General features: G+C 39.0%; 3 protein-coding genes across 5 annotated transcripts; 2 read left to right on the forward strand and 1 right to left on the reverse strand.

Annotated features, from left to right (window-relative positions):
• Nucleotides 1-6: 6 nt before the first annotated feature.
• Nucleotides 7-1,796, forward strand: LOC119884530 (lupus La protein homolog; the record flags this gene model as incomplete). Its single annotated transcript, XM_038694911.1, has 7 exons — nucleotides 7-62; nucleotides 182-253; nucleotides 349-391; nucleotides 482-622; nucleotides 713-899; nucleotides 1,032-1,154; nucleotides 1,250-1,796. Coding segments are annotated over 7 exons (708 nt in total), but the record flags the coding sequence as incomplete, so codon positions are not given.
• mettl5 (methyltransferase like 5) lies at nucleotides 1,358-4,333 on the reverse strand. 2 transcript variants are annotated; one of them, XM_038694910.1, is made up of 7 exons: nucleotides 3,994-4,333; nucleotides 3,803-3,917; nucleotides 3,503-3,687; nucleotides 2,268-2,350; nucleotides 2,005-2,056; nucleotides 1,887-1,936; nucleotides 1,358-1,471 (listed from the first exon to the last, which is right to left on the reverse strand). In XM_038694910.1, the coding sequence occupies exons 1-7, from the start codon at nucleotides 4,091-4,093 to the stop codon at nucleotides 1,430-1,432; spliced, it is 627 nt and encodes a 208-aa protein (XP_038550838.1). In that variant the 5' UTR covers nucleotides 4,094-4,333; the 3' UTR covers nucleotides 1,358-1,429. The 2 variants fall into 2 exon arrangements, 1 of the variants encoding a protein (XP_038550838.1); XR_005441042.1 differs by having other exon boundaries at nucleotides 1,425-1,471; nucleotides 2,005-2,094.
• Nucleotides 4,334-4,473: 140 nt separating this feature from the next.
• Nucleotides 4,474-23,043, forward strand: LOC119884528 (E3 ubiquitin-protein ligase ubr3; the record flags this gene model as incomplete). 2 transcript variants are annotated; one of them, XM_038694908.1, is given in 25 exon segments in its annotated part: nucleotides 4,474-5,311; nucleotides 6,160-6,299; nucleotides 6,610-6,762; nucleotides 7,218-7,373; nucleotides 8,238-8,278; nucleotides 8,629-8,695; nucleotides 8,775-8,905; nucleotides 10,102-10,330; nucleotides 11,026-11,205; nucleotides 12,229-12,362; nucleotides 12,518-12,604; nucleotides 12,686-12,751; nucleotides 12,839-12,928; nucleotides 13,039-13,167; nucleotides 13,296-13,348; nucleotides 13,438-13,571; nucleotides 14,448-14,533; nucleotides 14,633-14,774; nucleotides 15,864-15,960; nucleotides 18,089-18,230; nucleotides 18,626-18,730; nucleotides 18,813-18,983; nucleotides 20,379-20,411; nucleotides 21,348-21,793; nucleotides 22,955-23,043. In XM_038694908.1, coding segments are annotated over 25 exon segments (3,535 nt in total), but the record flags the coding sequence as incomplete, so codon positions are not given.
• Between the last annotated feature and the right edge of the window lie 1,957 nt (nucleotides 23,044-25,000).

The following is a 25,000-nucleotide window of genomic DNA, read 5'->3' on the forward strand; positions in this document are numbered from 1 at the left end:
CAGTTCCTAGAACGTTCAGACATAAAGTCATTCAAGGACAACGAGATGCTTGTGTTATCAAGGTAAGTTGTACTTGTTGCTTCTTGATTTAAGATTTATCTACAGTGGACAAATGGTGTTTTCCATACAAACTTTTGAATTTCAGTGTACAATAATCATGTCATTGCTGTTCTGTGTTCAGAGAAGACTACCATGCAAAGAAAGCAGAAGAGAGAAAACATCACAAAGCAGAGAATAAAGCAAAAGCTAAACAGTGAGTACACAAGCAATACATTTCTGCCCTTAAAACATACTTTACATTTTGTGAAAGAATTACTGACCCTCTTCCTTCCGAAATATATTATTTAGGGACAAGGAACAACAGCAGAAACACGCAGAAGAGAAAGAAATGGTAAGATGCCCCTAAAGGCTTACAAGCTTACATTTTTTCACTGGGATGGGGTCAGATCACAGTAATAATACTTTCTCATTTGTGTTGCAGGGTCTGCTTTTGGATGAACAAACAGGTTGCTTGTTGAAGTTTTCAGGAGAGCTTGAAGATGTTTCAAGAGAGGACTTCCATGAATTGTTCTCTGGCCATGGAAAGATAAAGTGGGTTGATTTTACAAGAGGAGCCAAAGAGGTAAGTAAACTCTCCACCACTTAAGTCTAATACTCGGGGTAAAGAAGAGATGTAATGTAGTTAACATTATGTATTATTACTTTCGACAAGGGCACGCTCCTGTTCGATGGGAACGCAAAGGATGCGTTCGATAAGGCCAAAGAAGCAAAGGGAGGGGAATTGAAAATCAAGAACAACAGTGTTACATGGCAGGTGCTTGAAGGGGATGAGGAGAAAGAGGAACTGAAGAAGATAATCGAAGCTCAACAAGAATCGTACAGCAGATCCAAAAGCAGAGGTAAATAATATTGTCAAACAAGCAGTGGATCTAAAAGGATTTGTAAATCTTCAATAAACTATTTTAATATTATCAGTGATTAAGTTACTGTATTTGTGATTTAGTGCTGATAAATGTTATCTGTCTTAAAAGGCGGCAGAGGAAGATCAGGTGGCAGAGGAAGAGGAGGCCGAAGGGGAAGAGGTGGCAGAGACCAAGGCAGAACTCAGTACAAGGGCAAAAAGACGAAATTTGATAGCGATGATGACGACGATGGTAAGTTCAGCATCTTTTAGAGCAGTCAAAATGTGGTTTGTTGGTTTGCTTTGATGGATTGATCATATTGAACCTACTGTGTGCTTTCCCTCCAGCACCCGCAGCCCCAGCCCCAAAGAGAGAACTAGAAGACGCTGAAAGTCCTGCAGCAAAGGTTGCCAAAACTGAAAACGGATCTTAATCACAAGGTCACGCCCAGAATATTTCTTTTTTGAAAACATTTATTATAAACAGTGAAAATACAGAGGCAACTTAAATCCATTCCAGTGAAAGCGTCACACCTTGGAGAATCTTATGAAGTCCACCTGGATGTCAACCTAGAGAAGAATTTACAAAGCTTGGTGTCAGTTTTCAGCTTTTTAAGTCCCTGTAATATTGTGCCTCTCACATTGTGTACCTACGTTTGTCTTAAGATCTTTGATTTTATCATTCTACATAAGTCTGCTCTTTTGACAGTAATTTAATTTCACCAACAATTAGTTGGTTTTGTAAGACCTGTGTGACATCCACAATCTGTCTGCCATTTGTTTTTGTTTTTTTTCCCCCTCATGTAGATTTCCTACACAGACTGAAAACATCTGCTTTGCGAAATTTTTAAGTTTGTATATGTGAATAGCAAATAAAACATTTATAAAAATTAAAGATCTGTTTGATTGTGTTGTCAATTACAGCTTATTAATGTGCAGCAAAACATGTATTCCCAGAGACTGTGGTGTGAGTATAATGGCTTACCGACTTCTTTTTGTGGAACTTGTAAGATGCTGGCAAGTCGTACCTTAGTTCTGTAAAGAGTACACCGTCAATATTTGAATATTTTACTTGTACAGAAGATGTACTGTATCATCGTCACCTGCTATTACTTCCATCTTCACTCCCCAGTCATTAGCCTTCTTTTGTATATGCTGTAATCAGATGAGGAATTGCACATCAAGTCTTCATACTAGAGGTGCAGACAGTAACGATTCAAAATAAGTACTTAAGATTTGACCCGTTTCATTTAAAGAAATGTTATAATTACAGATTTTACTATTATGTCAAAATGAGATCATTTGTTCAAACCTCTGTTTAATACCACAGTGCTGTATATGTGACTGGTATGGATACTGAGCTTACCTCTCGTGTTGATGTTTTATGAAGTGAATACACTGCTGTCTTTGCCATTGTTAAAGCGGCCTGTAGGAACTTCATGTCCATGCCTTTAATGAAGAATAAAAACTATGAAACTGGACAAACTGCAGTCAGGTAAAGGGGTACTCTGACAATAAGATAAGTATGTATGTTACAAAGATTCAGCCTGTGAAAACTTGTAAATGTTTCTAGTAGTTTTGGAGAGCTTTCTAATGTTGCCATGATGACTGTTTTTGACGTAAATATGGTTTGTCAAAATCCAACAATTTGATTATGACAGGGAAACTCAAGCTGACATCTGACTTCTATAAAATACAAAAACACCTCAAAACAAAACATGTTCATTGTTTAAACTGAAATTTAACAGATGGTGTGCCACGTTTTGAATGCAAAGTGCTTTAACTCAAAGATTTTTACTTGGTTTAACTCATGCCTATTTTTTGAAAAAAGATTTTATCATAATTGTTAAGAATGTTCTACCTCGGATTTGTTAAGTGATCCATTGTATGGCAAGTGTCATGTTCTGGCCATAAAACCTTTCACCCAGGAGCAAAAATCAGCCTTTCAACTTGAAATAAATGATGACATTTATTGTAATAATTATCGTTATTGAATGATGTGGATTTTTTTTAATTGACGTGAATTGTATGCTGAAACAGTTTGAAGCTTTTTATTACAATGTCATTTTTGTCTGACAGTTGCTAGGCTACTGCAACAATACATTAACTAAAATACTGTTTGTACTGCAAATACTGATAATAAATAACTTTCCTAATTAATCTACATGGACAGCAAACTAACCGTTATAACCTAATACTATAAAACAAGTGACATGTTAACAAAAAATGTTTATGCAACACCTGATTTCGCAGCATTACTAAAACGTTTCTAACCATCAACCATGTTGTCCACTATTTTTGTACAAGTATATCTACAACTCACCATTGTGACTTCAGGGGGGTGTTCACATAAATTTTCACAGTTGGGAAATCAATTATTCCCATGAATGCACAGTATTTATCACACAGATGCTATTGGGTGCATTATGGGGATTGTAGGATCCAGTGTGTTTGTATCTTGACCCATACAACAGGATTGAAAGCCAAGAAATCCTGGCCTCTGTTGGATTATTTTTTATAGATCCATCTTTTGTAAGTCTCCCAACTTAGTATTATCACGAAACTATATCACTGAAGTGGCCCTTTAAACTGTGTACTCACCTTGGTTGTGTTTTGTCCCAAATGGTGGATTCATTATTACAGTGTCAAACTTCTTGGCATATGCCTCTGCCCCCCACGAGCACAGGTCACACTGAACCAGATCCACGTTAGAAATCTCAAATTCCTCTGCATTTCTCCTGAATATGTCCAGTGCGTCGTTGTCAATGTCGAAGCCAACGCACAAACTGAAGAGGAGAGAGAAGGGCATGAGGAATGAAGCCGATTTAAAAGTACGACTGTTATCCGAAATGCATTGACGTAACTGAAAGCAATGTAATTAAGATGGACAGATGCTCTCACCCTGCATCAAGAACCGCAGCCCCAATACTGAGGACACCACAGCCACATCCCAGATCAGCCACTAGTTTACCCTCAATGTCATCAAACGTGCTTTGGATGGTATAAAGCATGCGTGCTGCAGGGGACAAAAAGTTAATGAGAACTATCATCAAATCAACCAACTCTCCTACGGCCACACGTTCTCACCTTACCTGCAATATGAGGACTGGTTGGATACTGCTCAAGAAGGATCTTTGGCTCTTCAAATGTGTCCACTTGCTGTAAGCAACTCTCTAACTCTTTTAGTTTCATCACTACTGATTGTGATGCCCCAGACCTGTGTCCGCTGTGCTACAACTCCGATACGTATTTTCAATATATTCTTTACCTAAACTCGCTGTGAGTGTATATTTTTGATCTTGGCTGTAGACGACTTCCGCAAGAGGGAGCGCATCAACCACAACAGTCCGACTTCGACCCAGGGACGCGTGAGAGTAGTTCTTCCCTCCATTTTTTTTGTTTCATTAAATGCATTTATTGTGTGCAAAGTTTCAAACAGGCATCTTAGAATATGACTTACAATATAGCTGATAACGTGGCTGCCAAAATAAATAAAAAGCTAAGTAAAATTAATAAGTTTAAATTCTAATGTACCATAATTAATAAAAGGGATATTAAGGTTATGTACAACAAGAAATAAAGTGTAACAAATGAGATTATTTAATTCGATAATTTAATTGATAATTGACCTACTACATGTTATAAACATTTGTGCTATGGTCCTCTGCACGGCTGGGTGTTGCAAAGAAAAAAAAGTTTTATCTTTATCAGTCTCATGATAGAGGGTCAGTTTCGTTACCTAGAAACAAGAAAACAAAACAGAAGTAAACGGTATAACTTGAGCTGCCATATCAAATACTTACACAAGGCATAATTGGATTAAATACTTAAATTAGATTTTCACTGCACACTGGGTGTAAATTACATTAGCAAATCCGTCAGCCGACAAACGACGTAACGGGTCGTATCGCGAGAAAGAACGAGAACATGGAAACAAGACAACAAAAATAAATTTGTGGACAACAAGCCAGAGTGCATGATGGCGGCGTCGCTGCTGCGCCGGGACAAGAAAGCCACTGCCACCCACTTGAAGGCAGACTTAAATCGGACTGACAATAGCTCCGGGGTCCGACAACTACAGGAGCTGCTCGACGCTGTACTGAATCCTGAAATATCAGCGGCGGACACGGAGGCTCTTGACTGGTGTAAATGTCTAATTGCAGGAGGCGAAGGTTTCGAGGAGTTCTGCAAAACGGTCCGGTCCTATGACAACGCGACTCTGTGCGGCTTGGTCTGGACGGCTAATTTCGTGGCATATCGATGCCGGACCTGTGGCATCTCCCCGTGCATGTCACTGTGTGCTGAGTGTTTTAATAACGGAGACCACACGGGCCATGATTTCAACATGTTCCGGAGCCAGGCTGGTGGGGCCTGTGACTGTGGAGACAGTAATGTCATGCGAGAGAGTGGGTAAGTCCAAGCTAGCTGCTCTAGCTAAGCTGGCTATGCTAACTTACGGGTTATCCAGTCTTGTTTTGACAGGTCTTGGTGGGAAGTTAACGCAATTTTTCTGATCTGCGTAGTTGGTTTCAGCTTCCAGTAATTCTAATAAGATATGCTTACGAATAACTGACAGTAATAAACAGTTTTGAATATTGCAATGCTCCTGTCATTTATTAATAGGAAGCAAGCAGTTCTGCTCAGAGGATTAGCCAGCCCTGCTAACCATAACAACAATTCTCATACCAGCAGCCGTAGCTGGAGGTTTTTATGTATTTATGTTTTATCAATATGACTGCTTAGAAATAGCAAGGGAGCTAGATTATCATTAGTAAGCTTTGCATCTTTTACTAGTGTAAATGCTTTAGCCTGAATTACAGTTAACTTAAGTGATAGTTATTGTATGACTGAGTCAAAACGTTTTGATTTTGTCTTAAGTAACAAAATATTGTGATATCAGATTTTGTCAGTGTCAAGTAGCTTTATTAGCTGCACAGAGCACGATAGTGGCCTGCTCAACAGTTTTGTCGCTTTTATATGGAGTGCATTTACTGCCGATCTGACCATCTAAGGGAACACACACACGTGAGAATATGAGTAACTATCTGTAACCTCAACCCACCCTAATGTTTAGCTTTTAATCTTGATGCAATCACAAGTATTATATCAATAGAAGCAAACAAATTAACAATGAAACTATACTTAAACACAACCTTTCAGTTTGGCAGGACCATTATAAAGCTTTCTTCCCAAATTGCACTCAGTTTCTGGTATCCCCTAAGGTGCAACCTCCAACAGTTTTTCTTTCTTCCTGACAGGTTTTGCAGACGGCATCGGTTGAGAACAGGGGAGAATATCCCATCAATACCTCGAGACCTTCTCTTGATGTCCGAGATGGTTCTTCCTCGCTTTATCCTGTGCATCATACAGTATCTGAGAGATGGCTATATTGAGCCAGGTGAAAACACTCCCGACAACCACGTCTTCACTTTACAAAGATGTGAGATAATATAGTTGACCCACTTAAACAAAAGTTGAAACATTCTTTAAATGTGGCTGTGTCCTTCAGAACCCACATATCAAGAGCATTCCATATTCTCCCATTTACTTTGATTTTGACATTGTATATTTGATGTGGGTCTCCTGTTGCATATCAAATTATAACAGGATCTGCTTTGCAAACCGGTGTTATACAACTGTTTACATCCAAAATTACATTCACACTTCACTGAGTATGATAGCTTGTATCTCTTATCTTGCTTTACCAGACACCTCAAGCGAGAGAGATCTACAGAAAGTCCTGCAGCAGCTGGACCCTCAGATCTCCTTCCTGGAGGAGCTCACGAAAATGGGAGGAGCAATGAGGACTGTACTGACAAAAATCTTGACCAATCAGCAAACATTCAAGGAGTTGAGCATGGGTAAATATCTACACTAGAGTTTCCAATAAAGGCTGATAAAGATTAAGCACTGCTTTACCACAGAATGTTAGTGGTTTCATTCTTGGTTTAGATAAATTTATGGATGTAATTCTGTTGTTCTTTATTGTCATCTACTGCCAATGCTTTCAATTAGTTCTCATGAGTAAGAGCCAAATTCAGCTTGATTTATTTAAGCACCCTATGGACATTTTCAAAACTTGAAATGAAAAGAGAAATGCATATACTAAAATGTATAACTTTCACTTTTGAAATGGAAAGAGGAAAACATTTTTGTCTGCATTTTAATCTAAGCTATGCATTCTGTAGCAGAATACCTAATCCAGATCTCCTTTACTTCAAATACTGCACATTTGCTTGTGATTAAAGTTTTCTTAATCTTGAGTTGTTGTCATGACAATAACTATTGCATTTTCTTTTTTCCGTCTTTGTTACAGGCCAAGAGGAGAATTTGTATGCTAAAAAGAACTATGACAAGTATTTGTCAGCCTTGAAGAATTCAGGTCTGGTGCCTGTGGAGGAGAAAGCACAAGGTGCTACTGCTGATGTCACTGTTGGTGCTGAAGGAGGCGCAGGAGCAATGGTCGTATTGGGTAAGATAACTATACACATTATATGAAGCATATTTTCATTCATTATTTCATTGAGAATGACTTTAAAACTATGATCATGTGCATGCATTTTCTGGTGGTCTAAGCCCTGCAGGTGACAGAAAGTTATTGTTAGGACTTTTCTTTTGCAGCAAGCAATCAGAGAGTGAACTTAATCCTATTATGCTAAATGCTAAATAAATCAAAAAAGCAATACAATGATTGACTTTGAAGTGTACAAATTTCACCTTTATTCCTGTGAACTTACAGTTTTCACTTTTTACACACAATTACCTGAACTCCGTTTATATCATATCTATTCTAGATATGGTAAACAGACTGTACTTGTATAGGTACTTCCAACCACTGAGCACTTCACATGTCACATTCACCCCATTTATACTTATGGCAGAGGGTACCATGCAAGGTGCCAATGATCAGAAAATTATTCATCAATAATCATTCACAAACACTCTCACAATGATGGCAGAGCCTTCTGAACCAATTTTGGGTTCAGTATCTTGCCTTTCACACTTCAAATCGCAGTTTTTCTGATTAGTGGGCGACTCGCTCAACCTCCAAGCCACAGCAGCCCTATAATGTTCAGGTGTGATGTCAGAAGGTTAAGATAAACATAAAGTTTATCTCCAGACAGCACAGACCATGGTATATATATCTAAAGAAGTTGAACTTTGCATACATGACTTTGAAGGACCTAGAAATTGTGTCACATCCTATTTTAACCATTTTGAGTACCACTATTTGGACAAATAGTCGATTTTGCAAACTAGCTCGGGCATGTTCCTGTGTTTGTCCAGTGCCTTAAGATTCTGCTAATGGCTACTTATGGCTAAATGTTTTTTGCAGGATCCAGTGCACCAGGGAGCCCAGATGAGTCTAATAAAGAGGTATGTGCCTGCATCACACATCAACATAATAAACATTTTAACTATTTTCAATTTAAGTTTAGTTCTCGGCCCATTTTTAATTAATATATTAATTTTGTCTAGTAAATGTTAAAGAAACATCACTAGTGACCAGGGCCTACATAAATGTCTTTAAATCATCCAAAAATCCAGAGAAATTCTGTTTGTTTTAGGGATTTTTTACTTGATTCTTATATATAATTACATGATTAATCAATTAACAAAATGGTTAGGGATTTTTTTTCACTCAACATTTCAGCTTAATCGTTTGACTACAGTCACTGGTAAACATTTTGTCGACCTGAAATTTGTGTTGTTTTTTTTTCTCTCAGGAGGACCAAGATGCTGGGCAGTCTGTTGGACAGAGGAAGAGGGTTAAGCTGAGCAGCAGTACCAAAGGTAAATGTAAAGAAAAGGCAATGCATGGGTTTATGTTACATGAACCACCCATCTTATTATGTGCCTTTTCTGTCCTCAGACCCGTGTATTATTGAATCTCTGAAGCATAAGTGCTTTCTGGAGGAGTTGCTGTTTTGGACGATAAAATATGAGTTTCCTCAGAAGATGGTCACCTTCTTACTAAACATGTTGCCAGATCAAGATTACAAGGTATACAGAATACTCTCACTTTTAGATTAGGGTTGGACAATAAAACAAAACAATAATTATCCCAATATAATATTTTGAATAACAATATAACAAATCTTCAATAAATATTCAATAAATGTTTGATTTTATTCACTTGAATCATACACGAATTAGGGCTTAATTTTTTTATATAATTTTTATTTTGTTGAGGAAAAAGGACTGAAAAAAGCTTTTATGGGATTTTACTCATTTTGTCATTATTTTGAATTTTCTACCTCAGATTTCTGAAGTGATCAACTGTTTGGAATGAAGTGTATACCATTAAAAAAAAAAAAAAAAAAAAAAAAAAGATGTTTTTTTCGGGCCAATCCTGATTCGATTATTAGTAACCAATTAGACCGATGACCGATATTTGGAACCAATATACATTTGCTGTAAAATTTTTAATCTTGGTGTCAAAATGTAGAATAACAGAAACTCCAACACAAAACTTTGTTAAAAATAACAAGATTTAGTTCATTATCATGTTTAATCTTTATAAATAGGAAATTAAATGAATTAGAGATCCATCCCAGATATGGACTTGTTAACTATGAGTGATAAATTATCATAAACCTTGTCTTTACCTGCTGCCACTTCTATTGTATTTATTTTATATTGTTAGGATTTTAGAGATACATTTATTCATTGTATTGAATTTATTTGTTCGGTTCTTTATCTGTACTCTTATTGTTTTTTTTCATTACTAAATAATTTCCTTAAATGTTATTTAAAAAATAATAAATTCAGAACAGTAATCAAATTTAAATAACTAACTGTTTTCAGAGCAGCAACAAAAGTAAAGTTTACAGCAGCAAAGTCACTTTATAAAATCAGTATCTCACTGGAAAACAAATGGAACAGGTAAAATAAACTATATTCCTGACATGAAAATACTGAAGTGAAGTTTAAACTCGAAAGAAATAATGATTTGATACTTGTCGTAATAATCATGGATATTCAAAGATATGAAACTTCTTATCGTGATAACATTTTTGGCCATATCGTCCAGCCCTATTTTAGATGCATGTCTGGTCTTTTGTTTTAATGTCATTTCTTTGTCATGGCACAGACTCTTTGCCGAGTTTTGAAAGCAAATGGAATCCTCCTTAAAAGCGACAGCATCTTAACAGTAAGCCTCAATTGTGTTATGGTGCTTTTCTCTTCCTGTCTGGCAGATCACTTTTACGAAAACATTTGTTCAGCATTATGCATTCATCATGAAAACACTGATGAAAAGCCACGAGTCAGATACCATGTCCAACCGCATTGTACATATTAGTGTGCAGCTGTTCAGCAATGAGGAGCTGGCTCGTCACGTGACAGAGGAGTGTCAGCTGCTGGACATCATGGTCACTGTCCTCCTCTACATGATGGAGAGTTGCCTTATTAAAAGTGAACTTCAGGGTAAGTGTGTCGGATTTCTAATTATTTTAATTTAACACAACTCATCAAACCTCAAATAGTTTCTGTAAAGTTGTCTGAAGTGATACTCAGTTTGGATCCCCCTACCACATGTGAACAGCAGAAGGTTTTGTGACTAGGTTTTTTTAGAAGGGTTCTGTACCCTTTTTTATGTAAGGGTATTAATATCGCTGGTTGATCATTAACTTCTTTGGCAGTATGTAAGGTGATACTGATGCTCTACCAAACTGAAGTTCAGGTTCAAAGATTAAGCTTTAAAGTCATAACTCAAAATGTCAAATTGTATACACCTACTCGAAAGATCCAGTGTCATGGTTACGTCATACCAGGAGGCACTGTCTCAATTTTAGTAGTACAGAAATGGGTACGTGAAGGCTGTGAAATGTTGTAAGAAGGAAAAACTGGAGTGCTTTCAAAAGAGCAATATACAGCTGTTAATTTCGCTTTGTATTTTTAATCATTCTTCGTGCAGGAAAAACATGCACAGATGTTTCATCCCTCTGGCCCTTCTCATTGGGCAGGCTCTGAGTGAAATAAGCTTGAATTCTCTTGTGTTGTCTTTCTCGACATTTTTTGTTCTGATGTGTTTTGTTTGAGTAACTAAATACAGAGTGAGACAAAATGCCATCAACTTTATGTCCATGTGTTTCTTTATGTCATGTTTTTTCCTTTTTTAGATGAAGAGAACAGTCGCCATGTGGTGGTGAACTGCAGTGAGGCTCTGTTAAAGAACAATACCTACTGGCCATTAGTTAGTGACTTTATTAACATCCTCTCACACCAAAGTGTAGCGAAAAAGTTCCTAGAGGACCATTCATTGTTGATGCTATGGATGAGCTTTGTGTCATTTTTCCAAGGTAAGTCATAGCTTCACAGGTAAATGGTAAATCACCTGCACATGTACTGTGCTGTTTAAAATTATTTTACCTGAGCATAACAAAGTACTTCACTGTGCCTCCCATTTACATATCTACACACTGATTGAGGCAGAGGTTGGGGTTCAGATTTTTCAATAATTTACCTTTTTGATAAAATAAAATAATAATTACTGTTTATTTGTCAGAGACAATGCACAGGAGACGCATTGTAACAGTTTACAATAACTTGGACAAATGTGTTGCACATTGGGTTCCTAGCTGAAACTAATTTGCAACCCCTGTCCCTGGACAGAGCTGTGACAAATACTCATGAAACAGGTGTTGCTTTTGGATCCCATAGCATCCTTTGGGCATGCATATTATTTACCCTGTTGTTTGTTTGTCATTGATTAATGCTTGCTTTCTTGTACCCCTTTATTCAAGTATGGCAGTGTAGTGCCACGATAATGCTGCAGTCATTTGTGACTCCATGAGGTCAAACACACTGCTTGATTAAAAGGATTGCTCCTGCTTGTGCTTTTCATTTAGACCTTTATATAGCAATACTATGCTTAGTTAGTCAGAGGCAGACCTCATCTGTCTTCTACTAATAAGCCTCGTAGAAAAACGTGAGTTGTGGGGTGTATGACTCTTCGTCACTGAATTAGAATTGTGCTTAGTGCTGCTCACTTGCCATGTGTGCTCCACCACGACCCTAAAAATAACACTCACCCTTGCAGTGGGCTTGAGTATCCTCTTGCTGGCGTTATGTGCACAGTGTCACTATTACATTGTATGCATGTCTGCTGCATTGCTCTTTAAATTCTGGTGTACAAAAATATATTTAGGGGTAAAGAGGTTTACACTGAATTTTCAAAACACAAGGTCTGTTTACACTGAATTTTCAAAACACAAGGTCTGCTCTTTATGATTTATTGTTTATTGATTGCTTATATGAGCATTAAAAAGCCATGGAACATGTGGTGACTGTGTAACCCTTTAAACCATTTCCTGACATCATAGGCATGAACCTGAATAAGCGGGAGTTGAATGAACATGTGGAATTTGAGTCCCAGACGTACTATGCAGCGTTTGCAGCAGAGCTCGAGGCCTGTGCACAACCAATGTGGGGTCTCCTAACACACTGCAAAGTCAAAGTAAGCCCTGTCAGACTGCCCTCACAAACGTCTCCTGTGTGCATTTGTGGTGATCTTGAACGATTAATGGAACATGCGTCTTGGGTATCCTATGCCGCATGCATGAACTGTATAACCCTATATGACTTTTAATATTTTAATTTGCCTGTTAACAGGAGACACAGGAATATACTAAAACTGTGGTACGCTACTGCTTAGAGACCCTGCAGATCTGGTTTGATGCCATTGGCTTCGTTGATGAGGTAAATTTAAAAGCAAAACCACTGAATTTACAAGCAAGCTTTCTCTTCCCCTGTTTCTCATGGCTCTCATATCTCTTACAGCCTGCTCCAAATCAAGTGACATTTCATCTGCCACTGCACCGCTACTATGCCATGTTCCTCAGTAAGGTGTGTCAAAGAATCTCATCTTTTAAGACATGATGTAGCACATTTGTATGTGTTTTTAAAGTTAATTGTTTGGTTTAAAATTTTCAGGCTGTAAAGTGCCAAGGCCTGGACCTGGACAGCCTCCTGCCTGACCAAGAGATGCTGATGAAGATCATGGTGCATCCACTCCAAATCCAGGTATTACACTAGAGGCCTATAAGAAATGTGTGGTTTGTATTTATGTATACATCTCCACCAGGTCACATGTAGCCACATGTTAACCAAAACATTGCAATGTATGGCTGCAGGCATGCCTGTCAGAGATCCACAGCAACATGTGGGTCAGGAATGGTCTCCAGATAAAGGGACAGGCTATGACCTACGTGCAGTCACACTTCTGCAACTCCATGATTGACCCAGACATCTATCTGCTCCAGGTTTGAATTGCTGTATTAGAGACAGTGCTCACTGGCATTTACTGTAGGTGTTTTAAGTATAATCCTTACTTTGTTTCTATTTATGTTGAATTTCTTTGTATATTCATTCATGATAATTCATTTTACAGGTTTGTGCATCAAGACTAGATCCTGACTACTTTATCTCAAGTGTTTTTGAGAGGTGAGCTCTTAACTCCTATATAAGCTTTCATATACATTTTAATTAAACACAGATTATTAGCATTTTATGCACTGTCTCCTCTTACACAGGTTCAAAGTGGTTGACCTGTTGACCATGGCATCTCAGCATCAGAACGCTGTGTTAGACTCTGAGCAGGAGCGACCGATGCTTGAAGGAGCACTGACCTTCCTGGTAATATTGACGAGCCTTCGCACTCATTTGGGTAAGTGGATAAACACAGTTTACAAGGAGTAATAAAAAAAAAAAATAAAAAATAGCTTACAATATAAGAAAATATTCCTACAGTAAATTTATTCCATAAAGCTAATAATGCTGTCTGAGGTGTTGATACACATTAGTGTACTATTTACAATCAGCCAGTGAAAGAAACGCCACTCCAGATAATTATGTTTGAAAAGATAGAGGACTGTGTCTTGTGTGCTGTTTGTAAAAAGACAAATTGAGTGGTGAGTCTCCCTCTTGATACACTGCCCCGCTGATCACGTCACTACCACTAGCGAGTTAACTACACAGAACAAAATTATAAACGCAACACTTTTGGTTTTGCCCCATTCCTCATTGGCTGAACTCAAATATCTAAGACTTTCTCTATGTACACAAAAGGCGATTGTGATGGTCGTTGGAATCTTCCAGTTAAACTGTAAAGCACATATTATCATAGGCTTTTTTAACAGAAGACATTTTGACATGTCGTAGATGGCTGAATTACATTTACACACCTTTAAAGTGATAATGGATTTATTATTATAGTATTTAGTTATTTATTATTATTATTTTTTTTGTTCATGATGGAGATGAACAGGCTCTCTGAATCCTGTCCAAAATTCCTGCTGCTACAGTTCCACACACTGACACTCCCCTCCATGGATATTACACAAAACACTATACCTCTGCTAATTGGTATTTAATGTAGGGCTATAATCTTTGCCGGCTTGTCTTTACTTTTTCTTTTTGTATTATTCTTTACACTTGTTAAATCACTTTGTAACTTGTTTTTGAAAAGTGCTCTACAAATAAGGATTATTATTATTATTATTATTATTATTATTTACGTTCAACTTCTCACTCTCACTAACAGGGATGACAGATGACGAGATCCTTCGGGCTGAGATGGTCTCACAGTTGTGTATGAATGACCGTACACACAGCGCGCTGTTAGACCTTGTATCCTTCATTACTATATACGTTGTACATAGTAAAAGTTAATAAGCAAATATATTCATTCATCTACGACAGTCTTTTTCCTTAAGAGTGTTTTTCTAGATTCCTGAGAATCCAAACCCAAAGAGTGGCATTGTACCAGGGAGTTGTAGCTTTGAGGAGATGCTCTCTGCTGTGGCTGACTTCAAAGCACCGGTGTTTGAGCCCGGAGGCTCCATGCAGCAGGGCATGTACACACCTAAAGGTAGGACGTTTGTGGTGAAATAGAAGAAATGAATTACATACGGACCATTGTAACAAATAACCTGTTAACGTTTTTTGAAAAGTGCAGTGGGGGGGGGGTGTCACAGAAGTGGGCAAAACTGCACATGTGTAAAGTTATTTGGTTTAAACTTAAAAACCAAAACAATGTGTTGGCGGTCAGTTGTTAATGCTAGTTATTAGGGCCACAGGACTCGGACAAAGTTTAAAGAGATGCTGAATGCCTTGCAGTTGGTTGAGGCATGCTCACAGTGGGGTTTGGATGTGGGGGACAACCGTGAACCGCCTATCCAGAGGTAGACATGTCTGACTGCTGCCCTCTACGGTCCAACAGCAGTGGTAGCAGTAGCAAGGACTACTGTGTGTAGCGAATTGAGCATTTCAAATTATGTCTGCAAATAATAATTAAAAGATAATTGGTACGTGAGTGGGCTGTTTCTGCTTGAATTAAAAACATAAAAATGCCGTTAACTTTATGTCTGTGTGCTTGAACATAAAACATTTATTTTCCAAACATCTGTAGTATTTTATTTACTCATTCGTGGCCTAAAATCTACCACAAATAATTGATGGATCCAACAAAAGTTTGTGCCTAGGAATAATTAAATGTTTGTGTACAAAAGTTGACATTGCTCTCCAGTAAGAAGAGCAATGTGTTTTTATATCCTAGTGTATACAACATTTTCCACAGATCATAATCGTTATTCTGAAATAGTCCTTGGTGTATTGCTCATATTAGGTTTGTTGTATTGGCATAGTATGGCACATTATGAAATGCTCAATGCCTTCCTGTGTAATTGATAGCTTTCACAACCCACAGAGAGAATACATTTAATGTATTGTATATCAGACCACTCTGTTCTAATTTGTGGGTAGAAATGAGCAAAAATTATGAGTTCGATACCTGAATAAGCTGAAAGTCTTGAGCATTAGAACTGTCATTAGTCCTCTGCTGACCACTTGGGGGCAGGCTTACACCACCTAAATAGAGAAGGTGAAAACAGGATGAAAGTGAGTCAATGTCACTTTGTACCAGAGGTTACAAAACATTTCTGTCCCTTTTCTTATCTAGCCGAGGTGTGGGAAAAGGAGTTTGACCCCATCATGGTCGTTCTCAGAACAGTCTATCGGCGTGACGTCCAGTCAGCAATGGACAGATACTCAGCGTTGTAAGTTAACAGTGTTGCCTTCATTTCCTCCAGTAAATTTGTTTATATCATTTAGGTATTTAATTAACAGTTATTTTCATTAAAACATTTCTATCATTGTATTTCACATATTGGTCTTGTGTTTTATGTATTCATGTTCATACCTGACAAAACCGACCATCATGCTCTGTTCAGTGTCGTAGGGTCACCTCTCTCACTTGCTCATGAAGGGAAATGATAAGAGAGGTTAGGTCTACCGGGCGCTCAACTTGGTTCCAATTACATAGCTGTCCAGAAAAATCTATATTTCAGTCTAAATTGTAAAAGAAATTAGGAAATCTTTCTTTGTTGTTTTGTGCTACGGACATCTCCCAAACCAAACCTGTAATTTTCATGAATGTCGCTGGAATGTGTGAAGATGCTAATTATAAAAAATAGCTCCCTCACTGAAAGCTTTTGTGTTTTGAAATAGTAGTTGGCAAGATAAACTGTTTACACTTGGATTTTATGCCTTTTTTGATAAAGCTGTAATTGAAAGTATGGCTAGATCACTGATAAACTGACCCATTGTATTTCACACACACACATACACACACATACACACACACATAATGCTTCTAGGCTAGTTTTGGTAGTTTAAACCAGATTGAAACTGAGGCATATTTCTCCTTGAAACATATTGAAGCTGCCATTGCTACCTTCATAGTCTGATACAGCCTCATGTTGCTCATTCACACTGTTTGAATATGATGGATTGCCTGTCAGGGTGCCCTGGCTTTATATAACAAAAAAATCATCACTAATAGAGTGAGCGAATGTGCTGCCCATCGGCTCTTCTGTTGCATAGACTAAAACCTCCTTGTGCGGTGAATGACTCTGAACAATGTAAGATGTCACCTCATCAAACTATTAAAGCCGCATTTCCCCCAAAAGTACCGGGGACTTTTTAGTCCTCGGATCTCTTTTCAAGGAACTAAAAGGTTCCTTCAGCCCATTGTTGTGTGCGTTTCCACTGTGGTCTAAAAACCTGCGAAGATCAGGCATATTAACCAGGTGACGAATGTTATTACTGACGTACACCATACAAAGCGACAGACAGGCATCATTAGGTCTATTTAGTAACGTCACCATGAGCAAAATTTCTAAATGAACATCAGATTTGATTGGAATATAATGAATATCAATAGGCTATGCTTGATCATTAAAAACAGCTTTATTGTGTGGAAGTAGGCTATAATAAAGATACTTTGTTACAAATTTAGTAACAAACTGGATAAAGCCATCAAGTTCATAAAATAACTCCAGCACAGAGAAAGAAACACAAACATAAAATCGCGACAGTTTGGAAGGTTATTAAAACATCTCCAGCCGACAAAAGATGCAAATTAGCTGACAGCACTCATGTCTGTATCCACCTGATCATCAGAGGAGCGTGACTCTTAATGAGCTTTATTACCTGCTGTAGTCAGCTGTTCCACTTGTTTTGGAGAGTAGGAGACTGACTTTGGCTCCATGCAGAAACTTTCTGACTTATGAAAACTTAAAACAACAACTTCGGACCCAGTATTTAGCATAGCTCTATCAGCTGTTAGAACAGACCGCTGCATGCTTGCTGCTGTTTCCGTGCAATACATTTAATACGTGCGATCTCAGGCGGACATTGGCAAGACTTGCGCGTGGCTATTTGACTGTTGATTGTGATTTATTGGTTTGCAAACAACGGTGGACAAGAGGAGCAGTAGTAGAAATACAGCCGACGTTCTCCAGTTAAAGCTAGTAGCCTCTAGTCGCCCATTCAGAAATTCACTGCAAGGCAAGCTCCACCCCCCCAAAGTACCAGTACTTTCAGAAAGTACTATCCCTCCCCAAGCAGGGACTTTTGGCGGGGTAAAATAAAGACCGTCAAGCTAAATTTAGACCCAGGTCCCTTCGGTGGAAACACAGCGAGTTCCTCCAAAGGTTCCTAGTTCCGGGGTATAGTTCCTTTGGTCGAAACACAGCTTTATTTCATCATCATACATCATCATACTTTTTGTGGAAATTCAACCTTCTGTTCTATGTAGCATATGGCCTTACAGGTTTGTAATTTCTATGTTCTGCTGATTGTTCTTTATTGTCATTTTTATTTTTTGACGATTATGTCACCTAGTTTAAAACAGTCTGGCATTCACACCGGCAACCCATGGCCACCTTACAAGGAGAGGACTCCTCTGCATCCGTGTTACAAAGGCCTAATCAAGCTGTTGCACTGCAAGACGCTGCACATTGTGATATTCACTCTCCTTTACAAGGTGAGCCTTTTCAACAACCATTCATGTGGTATAATACCGTGATTCCCTTGATTCTCAATTTACTCTTGGAGCTAAATCTAGTAGCACTCCTGTTTGCCATATTTAATTGGTGCACACGTAATATGACTTGGCAATTAGGTGATCATATGTTACAAGATATTGGTACAATACAAGAATGACTGAATTGCAGATGGTGCTGGACAAAATGAACAGACTTCCTGGTGTTGTTGAGTCATAACGTAGAGACAAAAAGACAAAAGCATCAACTGGCAAGCAATTGTTGAACTGTAAAAATATTGACATAGTAGGTATCAGTAGTGAGGTGGTATAGCAGTAAACTAAGGTGAAGGTTTTACTTGTTCTTCCGTGTAAACTAATTATGTGACATGCTCTAGATATGGATGGATCATCAGAATATGTCCGAGCATGTGCTCTGCATGGTGCTGTACCTGATCGAGCTGGGCTTGGACAACCAGGTTCAAGACAGCAAGGAGGACGAGGTGAGAGATGGAGTTAAAACCATTAGCCTCACTGTATAGACTTGTAGTGTCACCAGTGTCTTACAGGATCTTATGCTTCCAGGAGCCTTGCATTGAGGAGCACTGCCATGACAGCTGGTTTCCTGGCATCAACCTCCTCTCCAATCTGCACCATGTCATTAACTTTGTGAGAGTTCGAGTTCCTGAGACAGCTCCTGAAGTGAAGAGAGAGCCCCCCCCAAGCACCAGCACTGAAGCTTCTTCTTATGGCCAGGTAAAGAATTGCTCTGCTATAGGCTGAGCTGGATTACAGTATCATTAATTACAATAATAAATAAAAAATCAACAAAATAAAACAACAGCTGAAAGCGAAACTTTAAGTGACTATAATGTCTCCCAGTTTGTTGTTGTCTGCCTCATGCCAGCACAGAACAGCACACAGTTAGACCAGTGCCTGGGGAGGAAAGCTGAAACATCTAAATGCTCAAGACGCAGATATTTTTCTCAGGAGATCCAAGCTGAAAGGCCAGTGATTATTGGACCTGAATTTGTGAGGAGCCCTAAAACACACACTCCAAAGCCAATGTTGCTTCGTGTCTCGATTGTATTAGTAGGCAATTGTCCGCTTAAAGGTTAGCTAGAAAGACTTGAAAAGTGTAGCGCGTGCCAGGCCTCTGTTGCTGTCAGTTTTGTTTTCCTGTCCTCCACTGGGCAATGGACCAAGCACAGTGCCAGTCAGGCGTGGTTTCCACCCCTTCAGGTTGGCACTCAAAAGTGAATATGGCGCTTATGCTGACTTGAATTGGCAGCTCCTTGCAGCAAGGAAACAAAATTCCACGTGTACCAACAGTATCGTAAACAATATAGATTCATGAACACATTTCACACAGCATGTAGTGGCTAAAGCTCTAAATAGAAAGGGTTGCTGTTGTGTCTCCAACACTTAAAGGCAGTGAAAAGATAAAATAAAAGTTTGCCACAGCATCTCCTCCACCTGCTGCTACTTGATTATCATCTGATAGGGAGTTAACATCATACCTGCTGCCTCATTTGTCAACTGCAATCCATTCAACTGAGTTTCCCCACCTTGCCACTACATAATAAGCGGCACGCTGACCAAATGGAGCACATCCAAAGCTGTGGTCTTGTTATCAGCATGATGTTGCAAAGCAACCAGTGGAAACTAAAGGGAAGTCACTGCTCCTGGCCAAGAAATAGTCCAACACAGATTAAACAATATTTTTCTTACGGATTAAACAAATTAGATGCTAATGCTTTAATAACTGAGCTTTAGTGGTGCTGGTAAGTGGTTTTTGTTCACTTATCAGAATTTACAGGTGGTGTTGACAAAGTTTAGAGTCACATCACTTAAGGAATCATTTCTGGTCCAACATATTTCAGTGCTTTGCATGCATTGTATGATAGGATGAGGATGAATCAGGTCTCTCACCCTTGCTTGTTTTACTGCTTTGATTCCCCATCTCCCATTCTATCCTCATGCTAGTATGACATTAGCACATTACACCAACAAAAGCAGTATTGTTTTTTTTTTTTTCACATTTTCTTTGATCTCTGCCCTCACATCATACGGTTTTTAACGTCTTGGGTTTTGTTCCTCTTTTGAGTAATCGTTATTAGTGTTGTTCATTTTGCTGTACCTGCTCCACAGAACTCCAGGCGTCTTGGAGGGAATTGGAGAGAGGTAGCTATCTATGTCCCAAAAAAAAAGAAAAGGCGGATGGCTTTGATGCCACTAGCAGCAGCATTTGTCTGCTTTTTATCTTTATTATGAAAGAATGTCTTTACACATCTTTGTTTTGTGCTATTCAAAGGACGTCTGCCTTTGTGTGTTATGGCGTGTGTATAATGCTGTGCTTCAGCAGTTCCCATCCCTCTTGAGTGCTGAAACTAATTACGTGTGTAATGCAGGTTTGGGTAAACACTTTTTAACCGCATGTCAGTATGATTGATGTTGCCTTGACTGGGCTATATGATGTATGTTTATTTAACAGTGCAGCTCGGATCCTTTTTTCGTCAGGTCAAGTCATGGCAATCCCTCAGATAGCTCGTGTGCTTTAACATCAGGATGATTTGAATTTTCCACAGGAATATGGTTGTTGAGTGGTATCAGCAAAGGTATTTGTGATAAGTCAGCTGAAATTTTATAATGGACATTTAATTTGACTTTTATGTGCATTGTGCCTGTCTGACTATGGTAATGAACCACCCCTTCAATCCATCAAAGTCCATCTGACTATTAGTGATATGCTTTAAGGTGTTTGTGGTCAAATGCAGATCTGCCTAAGCACCCAGATGCAGGTGGAATTTGAAGGGATGTTTGTTGCAAGGGTCAGTTTGCACGTTTTGCGGATATAGTGTAGGCTTGATATTTGAAATGATGTGTGCTGTGAAATGTATGTTTGTGAGATTTATTTATGCACCACATGTGTTTACAGTGTGTCCATATACAGTTGCTTAAATCATAGGGCATGGCATTATCACGGCCAGACTTGGATCAGCTGTACACAATCTCATGGTGTTGTAACCTAAAACTTTTAACCAAAGATGTGAACGGCCATTTTAATACGTATGTTGTTAAGCATCTGTTTATTTAATTCTATTTCTTCTACTTTCTCAGAACCTGCGTGAAGCTCAGGTTTTCAGCCTTGTAGCTGAGCGCAGGAGGAAGTTCCAGGAGATAATCAACCGCAGCAACACTGAAGCCGCCCAGGTTGTCAGGCCCAAGAGCTCCTCAACACGCTGGGTCCCACCAGGCACACCCCCCCAGCTGGTGACAGAGATCCTGGAGATCCGGGAGAGCATGCTGTCCCTCCTCATCAAGCTCCACCAGAAGTTGTCGTCCAAGCAGAACTCTCTGTCGGCATCGTGGCTAGAGGACATGGACACAAGTCGTCACACTCATGGAGACGGCATTACAGCTATTGAGCGCATCCTCACCAAGGCAGCCACGCGCAGCTGTCAAATCAAGCGTAGCATCCAGGACATTTGTGGGAAGGCGTGTCCTCCTGTGCCACCAAAGAAGAACAGTCCCAGTGACAAGAAAACCATGGATAAAGAAGAGAGGTAACATAATGGTGTACACTTTTATTGTCTTAAATAATATTTACCACTATGGATTTAGATTTTCAAAGCTCCATGCTGCATATTAATATTGCTCATTATCACTTTGCAGTAGTCTCTCATTGGTATTGTGTACATACAGCTCTCTTAACAGTGAGTTGTATCATCAGTTTTATAAAATAAATATAATCAAGACAGTCAATATTTTTTTTATAGAACACTACAATAAATTTATTTCAGTGCAATTGCAATGACAGTTCAAAGTGCTGTATCGTACAAGGACGACGAGTGTGTATGATGTCCAATCACACTTGAATGCTAAAGGTTTGAGTGAAATATAGCGATTTGCCATGGGCTCCATTCTCTCAGGGTTTTTTGGCTTTTCACCTCACATTCACTGAGTAGTCCGGGCTATAACCATTTAATAATTGCCTGCTTTTGGGGTAGGCTTCACCGCACCAACAAAGGTAAAGGTAGACTCTCTCACAAACTAGTACTGTTTCCAAGGCAACCATTCAAGGCAGCAGTGCGGTCAGTGGCAATGAGAAGTGGGAAGCTGCTGGCCATTCCTCATGCTGGTTGTTGTCACCCCTGAAGCCATCAGTGAAAGTTATTGAGCTGTGGCGCTCCTGTCAGCATTTGTTTATGCTTATTAAGGACTTAATTTACAGTCAACTCTCACCCTGTAAGTCTGCAGAGTGGGGCTCAACCCACTGTTAGTTTAACAATCAACCTTTCCAACTTTAACAACACAGCCTTGTAAATCAGACACCTGCTGTGTATATACCAGTATCCACTGCTACATGGATGAATCTGTTTTATATGTTTTGGGTGATCAGGGGAAACATGCACTGCACAACAGACCTCTTTATTCCTGGGATACTGTAATGCACTTTTGAAGTGTATAAAATAGTTTAATTAAATTAAAATATAATAATGTTCTTGAATGGAGACAAGTGGCTGTCAGGAACCTATCAGGAGCAGCACTTGTCAATGTGTGAAATCCCTGTTTTTACCCACTGGATGTTTTTTCTTTTCTCATGGAAACGGGAAATTCTTTAATCCTTCAATCACACAGATATAATTCATGTTTTTTAAAGTCTTACTTCAATTGTTACATATACATTAATACATTACAATTCATTTGGTTTTGAACTCTTTCAGACGTCAGAGGGCAAGAGAGAGACAGCAGAAGCTGCTTGCTGAATTTGCCTCCAGGCAGAAGAGTTTCATGGAAACAGCCATGGATGTTGGTAAGAAAAGCTCATCTCACCTTTTTTGCCAGATTGTTTCCTCAGTGTTATGGTCTTAAAGCTTTAAGTTAATAACACATCATTTACAGCTACCATTGCCCAAATTCTTTTTGGAAAGAGGTTGCCTCCTATCCTGGCATGCTACGAGACCTTTATCAAAGATAGCAAACATACTCTAACACTTTTTGTTGAAGGACATGTTGCTACTGTAGTCCTTGAAGAAAACCGCTGTTGGCTGAAATAAACCTTTCATTGGGGCAAGGTGACAGTGGGCTGAGTCAGAGCCTGTGGTCCCTGCAGGCCTGTTAGGAGAAATTGAGAGGAGAGTGCTCCTGTGGGAGTATGGGTGGCTGCTGGCTGAGGGCACACAGGATCAAAGCACTAATAATGGGCTGGACTCCCAGGGCTCACCTTGACACAGCATGGTTAGTGAATGAATAATGGCTGTTGTGATCGGACAGACCATTCTGGCACAACTGTATTCGGACCTCTCTGCACACTTCCTGCGAAGCAGTAACTTTAGTTGATTTATTTGAAGCTCACTGCTGGCTCTACATCACTTGTACCGAAGTAAGATGTAAATGGGACGGGAAGATGACTTTTAATTCAAGTGAATGCATTGTTGACTGTTTGTAGATATCTTTGAATTAGCATGCATTAAAGAATCTGGCAGTATGTTCTTTAGGAAGTGTAACATAATTGAGGTATTTCTCCACGGTCGTCTTCTGCACAGAGTTCTCATAACACTGGCCCACATCTGTCACAAAAAGACCTTGAATTATATTAAGGATAGTAGGAGCCTCTGTTCTTATGTTAATCTTTGCATAGCTTGTATGTTACCTCATATCTGGACACCGCTGTGGCTCATGGAAAAAATAAAGCTTAGATAAGGGACTTTATTCAAGAGAGGCAGACAGGTAACCTGTTTATCTATTTGTTCTACTTTTGTTATTCCTTAGTACTTTATTATAATAAAACTTGCAGATTCAGTTCGCTCAATATTTTGGATATTTCTCTTAAGATTTCTGCCTCCATCCCAATGAAATGGAGGTGATTTTTAATTTTTTTTTTTAACAGGAATGTGTCTTTCCTCAATCAGTGTTTCTGTTACACAGAATAATCAACACACCTCGCTGTGAAAAGTTTTCTTTGTAACTGCTTTCTACTGAGGAATCGGGCTCTATGAAAGCTAACAGTGTGTCGTGTGGATTATTAGACTGTATGCACTTCATAGATGTTAAGTGTCACCATGAACCTAATCAGTACTCTTTTAAAAAAAGGTTAATATCTGAAAAATTACAAACCTATTGCACCCATACAGTTAAAGAGGATTCACAAATTTTATGCTGTAGGAAGCATAAAACAGCAGCACACCAACAGTTTGTGCGTCCTTGTCGTCCTACCCTTTCACGTGTGTTTATTTGTGCTCCTACACACACATTGGTGGTGCTATGTACTGGGATGGCCCGGGGCTAAAGCTGTGGCGTCCTTGCAATGCATCCTTTATTTCCCCAGGAACACAGTGACCTTTTTTCCCAAAAAGCAATAAATCAGTTTCTGACACAGCTTGACAATTCTTCATAATATTTACTGCTCTTATTGAACGCAGTTTTTAACATTTAAAACTAATTTCACATAAGTAATTAATTTCTAGTGCTGTGCAAATCTTGCTGATGGGGGTGGCACAGGGGAATTTAGTTATGTTCCCAGTATTGATGTATGGAGGGAACAACACACAGGCATTGTTGAATACACCATAAGATCAAACTCGGAAGTATGCTCCTACAGTTGGTTATTTTCAGTGTAAATTAGAAAGTAGTGTTGTGTAACTGAGTATGGTGTTTGTCGACTGAGTAGGAGCATGGCCTGCAGTCAGTGACCTCCCTTTATCATGGATTGTTGCCTCAACTTCTGATCCACCTAAAGGAAAGGCTTACAGACCACAATGCCTCTTAAG

The sequence above is a fragment of the Micropterus salmoides genome, unplaced genomic scaffold (assembly GCF_014851395.1).
Source record: "Micropterus salmoides isolate LMB-PRFRI ecotype aquatic unplaced genomic scaffold, ASM1485139v1 Ms_hic_scaffold_3510, whole genome shotgun sequence".
Lineage (NCBI taxonomy): Eukaryota > Metazoa > Chordata > Actinopteri > Centrarchiformes > Centrarchidae > Micropterus > Micropterus salmoides.

Bases quoted from the DNA above. Each gene is read 5' to 3' on its own strand.
- mettl5 (XM_038694910.1), bottom strand. From the start codon at position 4,093: ATGAAACTAAAAGAGTTAGAGAGTTGCTTACAGCAAGTGGACACATTT. The intron at 3,918-3,993 runs GTAAGGTGAGAA...TGTCCCCTGCAG, and splicing joins AACCAGTCCTCATATTGCAG to CACGCATGCTTTATACCATC. The intron at 1,937-2,004 runs GTGACGATGATA...TACTCTTTACAG, and splicing joins GAAGATGGAAGTAATAGCAG to AACTAAGGTACGACTTGCCA.